Source organism: Corvus kubaryi, unplaced genomic scaffold, assembly GCF_017639235.1.
Source record: "Corvus kubaryi isolate FWS band 111438036 unplaced genomic scaffold, C.kubaryi_AGA036_p1.0 split1-37355, whole genome shotgun sequence".
NCBI lineage: Eukaryota > Metazoa > Chordata > Aves > Passeriformes > Corvidae > Corvus > Corvus kubaryi.
In genome coordinates this window covers 1,319,555-1,330,087 of record NW_024582078.1, presented here as the reverse complement: position 1 = coordinate 1,330,087, position 10,533 = coordinate 1,319,555, and the positions used below count along the sequence as shown (strand labels likewise).

The 10,533-nt window shown below is 60.2% G+C and overlaps 1 protein-coding gene across 1 annotated transcript; it reads right to left on the bottom strand.

Moving 5' to 3' along the window:
• Positions 1 to 7,742: 7,742 nt before the first annotated feature.
• Positions 7,743 to 10,452, bottom strand: CLPS (colipase). The gene is made up of 3 exons (XM_042013797.1): positions 8,692 to 10,452; positions 8,076 to 8,198; positions 7,743 to 7,995 (listed from the first exon to the last, which is right to left on the bottom strand). Exons 1-3 carry the CDS (start codon positions 8,785 to 8,787, stop codon positions 7,858 to 7,860), a joined length of 357 nt encoding a protein of 118 aa, XP_041869731.1. The 5' UTR covers positions 8,788 to 10,452; the 3' UTR covers positions 7,743 to 7,857.
• Positions 10,453 to 10,533: the final 81 nt, after the last annotated feature.

Genomic DNA, 10,533 nt, shown 5'->3' with positions numbered 1-10,533 from the left:
ATAAAACCCTCAGGGCAAAGCTGAAGGCAGCACTGCGTTGGTGGGTGCTTTCTCACAGGTCTGCTTATTGTGCTGAGTTCGATTTCCCCAGCTGTAATTTAGACACTGATGTCACTCATCAGAAATACAGAGTGAAATTAAAGCCTACTTTAGAAAAGAAAAAAAAAATGTTTTCATGGCATTTAGTTTTTCCCTCTCTAAAAGAACCCAGATGAATCTTACATTTTTTGGTTTTAAACATTTCCCTCCCGGCTTTAAATTTCCAAGAGCTTTAAATATTCATTTACAAAAAAAAAAAAAATTAATATTGTGGATTTGCAATATCAGGAAACCCCACAGCTTAATTCCACCAGGCCTCTGAGATAACACCAAAGCCCTGAAAAAAACCCATGGAACCAATGGCAGCAATGAGGAGGGTTCAGCCTGGTTTGTCCTTGCACTACAAAAATGGTAAATTTGTTTGTTTGTATAGAAAAAAACAACCAAAAAATACATGGGAAGAAAGCATCAGAGTTGCTTTTTTAAAGGATAAAAGACATCTTCCAAATCACTGCTATACCAGTGCCAACCCCTCAGCTCGCTCTGCTTTCTTGGGTGGGGAGATGTCCTAAACCTTCCACTTGCCCGGTGCTGGGGTCTGCCCCGGTCACCCCCATCCCTGTAACACAACCTGGAGGAAATCTGTTCCAGAAATAATCCTGTTCGGCTTTGTGACGCCTGCCGGGGGTACTGCTTGTTCCCCCTCGCCCTCCAGCTGGCCACACATGTCCTGCCCCAGCCCTGAGCCCAGCCCCGAAAGGACAGCGAGCCTTGAGGAAAGTCTGGAAGCAGGGAGCAAAGCCAAGGAACCTGCCCTGCCTCGTGCTGGCTTCCAAGCACCTTGTGTGAGGTGAGAGCAACTTTCCTGAAAGAGAGAGAAAAAAAAAAATTAAAATAAAGCAGGGGATATTTTTATTCATCCTTGTCTTCTTCTAAAAATAACCAGCGTTAATCTGCCTCGAGAGCACGGGGAGGAGAGGAGTCCCTCCACCTTGGCTGCACGGTGAAGAGCCACATCAGTGAACCTCCTGAGAGTGGAGGAAATGGGTTTTCTCTCGGTTCCCTTTTGTGTGTGGCAGCACAAATCAATGGTCCCGGAGCCAGGGATGCTCCCCTTCCCGGGGGGATCAAACTCATCCTTCCCCCCAGCACCCAGCTACCCATTGCCCATTTTGGGGATCAAAGCAGCTTTTTTTGCAGCCTGACAATGCCGTGGCTTCACCCACCCTCGCCCCGCGGCGTGTGCACCCCTCCGAGGGCCCCGTTTGTCGCTGGCACCGGGGGTTCAGCATGGCAGGAGCCTGGTGCCGTGGTCGTGGGAAGTTGTGTGTTTACGGGAGGTGCAGCCTGTGGTTGCACAACAGGCGGCAGAGGACAGGAGAACACCGTGTCCTTGCCACTGGCTGTAGGTGCAGCTGCACTGCCACCAGGAATGGACGGACCGTGGGGACATGCGGACATGGGGAGATGGGGCAGTAGGGCAAGACCACTTGCTTGGCATGAGGACACTTGACCCCGGGGATGCAGAGCAGCTGGAAAGCCGCTTTCTGTATGAAACTCCCCCTGAAATCTTCCTGGCGGAAAGGCCGGGGGAGGGATTCTGGGTGTAGTCGTGGAATGACCGCCCAGACCCAGCCTGGGGCAATCCCTCCGGTCCCTCCCGAGGCAGCCGAAGCCTCCCCCTCTCTGCCTGGACTCACGGCTCCCACCATGACTTTTTAACAGCAGAGGGGCCAACGCATCCCCCGCACATGTGGGGACCCCCAGAGCAGTCCCTGCTCCATCACAGGCCTGATCCTGCCCTGTCCTGCAGTGTGGCCAGGGCTGTCTCTTTCCCAGTGCATTTCCAGTCCATAAATGACCAGATTGTGACCCAAACCCCGGTCCCGGTTGCTAAAAACCCCTCAAGCCAGCAGGCAGGGGCACCTCCCTCCAGAGGCTTTACTGATCCATCCCTGCGTCCCCATCTTCCTCATGCCGCTTCCTTCCAGACGCCGGGGACAGCTTTTACCGGCTGGAAGGACACAAATATTTTCCCAGATTTTTTCCCCCCGGAGGAAATGGGGGAAATCGCTGTCTTCCCCGGGTGGCAATGCGCAGCAGAGAGGTGGACAGAGCCCAGGGCTCCCCCAGCCCTGCCGGAGATCCAGCCCCACACGAGTAAGGGCAGGATGCAGCAGCGGGGCCGGAGCAGGGAGGATAAATAAAGTCCGGCTTTGCCGTCCTGGCTTGTGGCCACTTCTAACACAAAGTACATTCCGGTCTGGACGTAACGAACTGTACCAGCCTCCGCCGGGGAGGGCGGATGGCTGGGGGTGGCTGGGGCTCCCCGCCCGCCCCACTCCAGCGGGGGTGTCAGGGTGGGGGTGCGAGCTGGCACCTCTGCCCCGGGCTGGGCGCAGGGGCGACGGGGGGGCTCAATCCCGCCGAGGGCGCTCAGCAGCGAGGCTGTGCCCTGCCGTGGAGATGCTCCTGCCAGAGGGATCGGAAGCCCAAAAACTCTTGGAGATCCCCACCGGGTCCCCCAACACTTGCGGGGCGCCCAGGGAGCCGCGGGTTGGGGGCACGCCCGGCAGGGACGTGCCCAGAGCGTGACTCAGGCCAGAGCTACGGCTGCGCCCCCCGAAGCCCCGCCGGCAGCTCCCGGGGCTTCGTCCCCAGTCGCAGCTTCTCCAGCCCGGGAGCCGCAGCCCGGGAGCCCGGAGGAGCCGCCGGGGCCGGACCGGGCCGTGCCCCTGCCGGGAGCTGCACCGGGCGGGCGCGGTGCCAGGCGCCCGGCGTGGGGACGCGATGTACCGGCCGCGGGAGCGCCGGGAACAGCCTGACTCAGCGCCGGGCCGGCGGGGGGGCACCCGGCCAGGGCCACCCGGGGCCCGGCGAGCAGCTGGGCCCGCTCGGGGCCCCCAGCACCACCTTCCGGCAATCCCTCCGGCACCCCCCAGGATCCTCCCCCTCCCCATCATTCCTCCCGATATCGCCGCCAGCATCCCCCCCCAACATCCCCTCCACTTCCTTCCGGACATCCTCCCCAATATCCCCCCAGCATCCCCCCTGGCATTCCGCCAGTATCCCCCCAGCATCCCCCCTGCTCCCCCCAGCACCCCTCCCAATATCCCCCCCTGGTCCCCCTGGCCTCAACCCCTGCATCCCCCCAGCATCACCCCCAACACCCTTTCAGCATTCCCCAGAGTGAATCCCCATCAATGTCATGGAGGTATCCCCCAGAATCCTCCCCCTCCCACCCTCAGTCGTCAGCATTTCAGGGAATTTAATGCTAAAAATATCCACTGAGGGGGAACCCAGCTGCAGCGAGCACTTCCCCCCAGACTGGCTGTTGCAAAGCACCCAGCCTGGAGCTCTCCCCGGACTGATGCAGCCCAACATCCCTCCTTGTCCTCCCTGTATTGCACTAATTAATTCTTTCAGCAGCGCAAATTATTCAGGATGAGAATTTTTTCCACTTGTGCCCTGGTGGACAACATCGGGGGGGAGGGGCTTGTGGAGGTGTGTGGGGTGCCTGGATGTCTCCCAGGGCCGCTTCTGCATCCCCATGTCCCATTTGCAACCTCCACTACTGCCCCGAGCTGGGCAGTCCTCAGCCCTCGGCTGCTCGGGGGGGCCATCTTCAAGAGAACCCGCTTCCAGCCCCAAAACCAACCCTGAGGACGGAGGAAAGACTGAGATCCTCATGCCAGATTTGGGAGCCCCTGGGGCTGTTATTTGCCTAGGACAGGTCCCTGTCCTTCAGTTGGATCCTTCCCCTCTTCCAGCTACAGGGAAAAAAATCAGGGTGGGAAAACAGGAGTGTGTCTGACATTGTTCCCTCTGTCACAGGCAAAGGCAAAGCCAAAGCAGCCGTGAAAAATCATCAGCAATTGGTTTTGGCAAGAAGAGGCAAACCAGAGCTTTCCATGAATTTATTTTTTTTTTCTTTTTGCTAGAAAGGTTGCTTTTCTTCCAGAGAGAGCTTGAAGGATGGCTTCTCGCCAGCTCCATCCCAAAGCCATCTCCCTGGGACAGTGAAAACCTGGCCCAGATTTAGGAAAACCCTAAGTCACAGGATCAGGTCCCCACATCCCTGCACCCCATTGTGCCCCATGACTTGGAGCTGCCATGCGGTTTTTGCTGCTGCAGGCACAGCTTGAGGTGTCCCAGGTCAGCAGAGGGTGGTGGGGGCAGGCTGGGGCATCTCCCTGATGATTTGGGATTCCCCAAGTCCCTGATGCTGGCTGGGATGCCCCACACCCTGCAAGGATGTGCTTCGTCCCTCTGGATCCTGCCTTGGCCAAGGGACACCCTGAGAGGGGCTACTGCCCTCCTGGCTGTCCTTGCCGTGTTCTGACCACCACTGCGGGGTAAAGGCTTATGAGGAGGAACAAATCCCAGAGCCAAGAGCAGGCAGGGAGCCCCAGGGGCCTCTGTGCACCCCCAAACACCTCTGTGCACTCCCGGATGCCTCTGGGCAACCCCTCAGGCACAAGCAGCCCAAGCCTGCCCCAAAGCATCCCCTGTGCTCCCCAGCCCAACTCTCAGGAGCCCCTCTGACCCTGCTGCAGGATCAGGCCCATCATCACCCCAGTCTGCAGCAAACTGCATGTGCTGTGTGTGGGGACATGGAATTAGGTTGTGCCCGGGGTCTTCCCCCGCTGAAATCGCTGCCCTAAGCTGGAGCTGCGGGGCTGCTGCCTGTCCTTTTCACCCTGGGGGAGAGGGGCAGCTCAGCAACCCCCCCCCCCCGAAAAAAATATTCTCCCCTCCTGGAGCTGGCAGCCTCTCTGCCCACAGGGTGAAGGCTGCAGGAGCAAACACCCAACACGCTGCCCTAGACACACACAAACACTTCTGCCTTGGAGTGTTTTGCAAGGCTGGGAGTGGGGTGACTTTGCTGGGGTTGCCTGCAAAGTTGGGCGTTGAGTGGGCACCCCACTGGAGCTGCAGCGAGCTGGGGGTGCAGGGACACCCTGGAACGGGCAGAGAGGGAGTTCCAGTGCGTCTGAGCAGAAATTAAAAAGAAATGAAGAAGGAGAAAAAGAAGAAGAGGAAACGGCGGTGTTTGGGGGCAAAAAAAAGGGTTAAAGCAGCGCAGAGGAGGAGAGGTGAAGGCCGAGGGCTGGCGGAAAGGGGGGAGAGGCGGGGAGAGGTTGGGGAGCGAGAGCTCGGCTGAGTGAGAACATCCTGTACCCTCGGGTGACAACAGCCAGGGCGGGCGGGGGGGTGAGGGGGGCACTCGGGTGGGGGAGATGTTTCACACCCCCCCCGGTAAGCGGGGCACCCCTTGGGTGACCAGGAGGGGATGGGCTGGGACAGTGGGGGGCACTCCTGGTGATGGGGTGAGGCTGGGGAGGGTCTTGGGCTGCCCTCCGCCCCAACGTCCCTCCCGTCTCCTCTTCCTCGCTGCTTTTTAACCAAGCAGGGAGACCTCCGTGCAGAGCAGGGGAGGAGGAAGGGGCACCTCAATGCTTGTACCCCTCCTTCCCCCACGTCTCCCCACGGGGAGCCTCGCTGCAGCAGAGCCTGCCTGCGCAAGGATGCGCTGCTCGCACCGCGCTTTGCAGCTGAGGCTGCCCCCGCCCTGCTGGAGGGTCCCCCTGTCCCCAGGGCTGGCAGCACCCCACACGCGCCAGGGGCCCCTTCCTGTGTTTGTTAAGACGTCGTGAATCAGGCGTCTGGTTTTCGGTTTAAGCCAATATTTACCAGCCGAGAGCTGCCAAAATAAAGCCGCGGCTTCACCAGTAAATATAGGGCTGAGATGGGGCGGGGGGGTTATGCATCCCCTTCCTCAGCACAGCCACCCCCTTCCCACCTCTCTGGTGCCTCCATCCTCCTTCTGCCAGAGTAGGGACACCACAAAAATGGGGACACCACAAAATCCCCCCATCAAACACACCAGAGATTAGCCCAGCCTGCCCCCCACGCCAATACCACTCCCCCTCCTTCCAGGGGGACTCCCGCTGCAGAGTGTCAGGGTCGGGGGCATTTCAGGGACCCCCAAGGCTGCGCTGCCCCTGGGTAGGGGGATCGCCGCTGTGCTGCGGTCCCCGCGCTGTGGGCACGGTGCCGCTGCCCTCTGCCGGTCCCGGCACGGCCGGGGCTGGGCGTTGCTCACATCCTACCCCTGCCGAGAACACAAAGCCCCGGACGAGGCCGGCCCTGGGCAGGCAGGGCTCTCAGGATCCCCGGTGTGTGTCCCAGCCTCTCCGGGGTGCTTCCCACTGGTGTGGAACAGCGTGTGGGGATGAGGACCCCACACAGACGGGGAGCCCAGGGACAGACCCTGTGTCCCGTGTCCCCCTCCCCTCGCTCTGCCTGGGGCTGGCTGGCTGCTGCAGGAGAGGGGCTGCTGTCCCTGACCCCATCCCCATCTACCCCTTACCCCACACCTCATCCTGCACCAGTGAGGACATTGATCTGGTAGCCTCTTGCCAGGACCACCACGACAATGAGAACAAGACCCTCCAGACTTTCACTGCCCACCACAAGCTCAAAACTAAAATCCAGGTCAGAATTTTCTCCTCTTGCAGCTCCTCTGAGCCAGACTTGCAGGGGCCAGCAGGTCCCCACATTGCTCCCCATGTTCCCTTCAGCAATGGGGACTCCCCGAAGCTGTGCCACCCTCCCAGATGTGTCCCTGGTGTTTCTGAAGGTGCAGATGCTCAAGCTGCCAGTCACCCTTGTCCTGAAAAGAAAGTTCCCTGCAGCACCTTCTCAGCTGCCAGGGATGGCTCCCAGCCTTTGTGGCCTCCCCATCTGGTGCAGAGCCCTCGGGGCAGTGGGGAGTGGCACTGTGGGTGCCTGGTTCTTGCTCTGCCCCAGGGATAGAAAACCATGGGGTGAAATCTGCGCTGGAGAAGCCAAGAACCTCTCAGAGGATCCCTTCATCTCCTGCTGCTTCCACTGCTCTGCCAGACAGGTACTTCCTGCTCCTCACCGTGCTGTGGTACATCTGTGCTCCCTCTCCATGCCCAAAACGCTGACCCTGAGCTGGGCATCACACCCTGCAGCCCACCCTGCCCAGGGCACAGCTCTGCTGAGGGCAGGGCTGAGGGGATTGGGACCTTGCTGCCAGCCAGGGCTGCTTCCAGCACCATCACTCTCCAGGTCCATCCCGAATTCCCAAAGCTCCTGCACATCTTGCAGCCTGAGGAGGTGCTCTACAAGATGCTGGTGGAGGTGTTGCACAAGGGAGTCCCATGGCACACACAGCTGCTGCCTGCACAGGGTCCTTTGCAGGGGGGGCTCCCACTTGGCTGAGCCACATCTGCCCACCCTGAGGAGGAGGTCCAGCTCCCAGCTCGATGGTCATCCAGAGCCTGCAGTGTGGCAATACAGAGGTGGACACAACCACCAAGCACCCTGAGCACCCACAGCTTCAACACCACCTCCAAGTCCCTCTTTCCTGGCAAGAAACCCTTTCTATGGAATGTTTCCAACCAAAGCAGCCACAGCAGGAAATAAACCAAGTCAAGCACAACCCAGGCGGCTCCCTCAGATCCTGGGGCTGCTGCATCTTCCTCTCCCCAGCATCCCCTTTTTAAAACTCCCTTTGAGTAGAGCTCAGCCCATGGCTTGCTACTGGCCTAGCCCAGATTATTGTAGGATTGCACACACATATAGGTAAAGCCATCATGCCCATGTGGCTTTTTCCGGGACCTTCTGGCCCTGCCATCCCCGTCCTGGGTCGAGTGAAAAAGCCACCTTGCAGCTTGGCAGAAGCTGCTCTTTACTCAAATTCTCCCACAGCCAGATCCAGGAATCCCTGGAGAGGGGGAGAGACACGGTGGCAGGGGCAACACAGAGGGGCATGGGGGGGGTCTCTCTTCACCGCCGCCTGTAGGAGTCCTGGGGGTCCCTGCAGACACCGAAGTCGCTGTTGGTGATGGAGCCCACGATGGTTTTATCGGCGTCACAGGTCAAGCCTCTCTCACACGGACACTTGTAGTAGACCCCATAGATGCTCTGCAGGGAACAAGGGCACAGTGCAGTGTGGGGGACATGCCCCCATCCCTGCCCAGCCCTGGGAGCAGGGAAGCACCTACCTTTGGGGAGCACGCCTGGAACTCAGCTGCCTGCGGAGCACATCGGGCCAGGCTGAGGCCGTTGACGCGGTGGCAGCAGCCGCTCTTGCACTGGGCACTCTGCAGGCACAGCTCCCCGATCTCCTGCAGCACAAGGCAGGGCCTGAGCACCAGGTCCCTCTCTGTTCCCCTTCGATCTCCCCCTAGCTGTGAGCCCAAGGGGTTTGGGTGGGTGTTGAACACGAGCTCTGCCTTTCAGCTGAGGCTCAGCACCACTGCCCACATGCCCCAGCCTCCCTCTCTGCAGTGTTTCCTCAGTCTGGCCCAAAATACCACCCACCAAAGCGGTGTTTTTTGCTGGACTCATGGGAGTAGGGCTGAGACACCACAGGGAAGACATCTCCCTTCCCCAGTCCCTGTGAGCTACCCAGGGTGGGGGTCCTGGCTGGCTCAGGCAGCTGAGAGCTTCAGTCTGATCCCCTTTCTGTCTTTCCTGTCCCTTTATAGAGCTGATTTCCCAGGCTCCAAATTCCCTCACAACACCAGAAAACCCAGCAGACCCCTCCAACCCTCCACACACTGCGTGTCCCTTGCAGCAGCTGGAGGGTCCTGTGCCAAGGACAGGGTCTCCTCTTACCAAGTTGAAGATGAGCCCTCGCTCGTGCTGTGCCGACAGGGCTGGGGCCAGGAGCAGCAGGGCCAGGAGCAGGCAGGCAGGCAGCACGTTGGCCATGGTGGGCTCGTTTGTGGCTCTGCCACGGGGCCAGCAGGTGTTTTATAGCCGCGGTCTCCATCAGCTGACCTGGCTGCTCCTATCACACCTCAACTCGTGGCATTGGGGCACTGCTGCACTGCCCAGGGCAAGGAAACAGCGATGCCTGGGCAGCCAGTGCTTCCAGGTCCTGCTCTCAGGTGACTGTCCCCCACTGGTGATGTCAACTTGCCCTTTGGCAGCTCCTTTGGCCAAAGGGAACACAAAATAATGGCACTGCTGTGCTTCTCGTCCTTCCTCCTCTACTTCCCCCTGGCAGCAGAGGGTTGTGGAGCTGGAGTTCTCTGGAACGCCCTCCTTGCTGGGTGCTGCTGATAGGTTCATGGGCAAAGTGAGGGCTGGTTGCCACGGCAGGAGCTCTGCTCCTTGGGAAAGCCACCAGATCCTCCATCACTCAAACGGTGGGATCATGGACACCAAGAACCCCGCTGGAGAAAGCTCATATTGTGCAGGATAGCACAGCCCCCTGTGAGGATCCAGAGCCCACCAGGCTCCCCAGCCCAAGGGCCAGCACTTCAGGCTGCCCTGACAAATATTTGCTCTGTGTTTCAGTGCTTGGGGGGTGTGGCTGATGAAAGGAAAGCAGCCCTGGGAACGGCACAGCTTTTCATGCCCACAGTGTCTTGGACATGATTAATGACCATGCAGCCCTGGCCTTTGACAGCCACAGGAGCGATGCTGAGGCTGACACTGGCTGCGGGGTGACTGTCACACACAGTCCCCACAACAGGAGCTGAACCTGTGTGGTCACTTAGGATGCAGGGCAGATGTGGCTCCTGGAGAGAGGTCCCAAGGTGGACACAAGTGTCTGCAGCCCTCTGGGGTTGCCCATGCTCCTCTGGCAGCAGGACATGGGGTCATGGGGCTTGGGCAGAGACCTGGCCCTGCCCAGGTGCTGGCTGACAACCCGGTGTGTCATGCTGGCAGGATGAGCCATTTCCCTTTCTGAAGTGGAGCCTCCCAGCCTGCAGCCCACCACCCCAATGAGGCAGCACCCTTCATACTCCCCACCAGTGTGGGAAGACCCTGGTGACACTGGCTGGGAGGGCAGAGGGGAGCAGCCGAGGGAACACAGAATTTGGGACACATCTCAGGGCACACAGCAGAGCCTGGAGGGTTCCTGGGGATCATGGCACAGCCCCTGGCACATTCTGGGGCACACGCTGGGGGTCAAGACACCTCCTGGGTCTCATCCAAACACGCATCCTGGGGGATGCGGCACATCCTGGGACACACCCAGGGGTGCACGGTGCAGCCCAGGCACATCCTGACACACATCCCGGGTGTGCATGGCACATCCCGGGGCACACAGCACGTTACTGGGGGCACGGCAGGGGACAGAGCGCACTCCTGAGGGCATTGCAGGGCACAGGGGCACTCTGGGGTACAGCCCACGAGCACAGGGTGCCTCCCAGGGCACACCATGGGGTGCACATTGGGGGTATTTGGGTTATCCCAAGGTGCGTGAAGAAGGCTAAGGGTGCATCCCGTGAGAGCATCCCAGGGACAGAGGGGCACATCCTCGGGGCTCGTTCAGGGAGCATCCAGGGAGCACGTCCCGAAAGGCACCGCCCGCCTCCTCCCGCACCCGCCCCTGCTCTTCCCGAGTCCCCCCCGGCTCGGCGAGGGTGGGAGGAGGTCTCGCCACCGCCCCCCGGGGCGGTCCCGGTGCCGGAGCCGGTGCCGGAGCCTCCCGCCGCCCCCGCG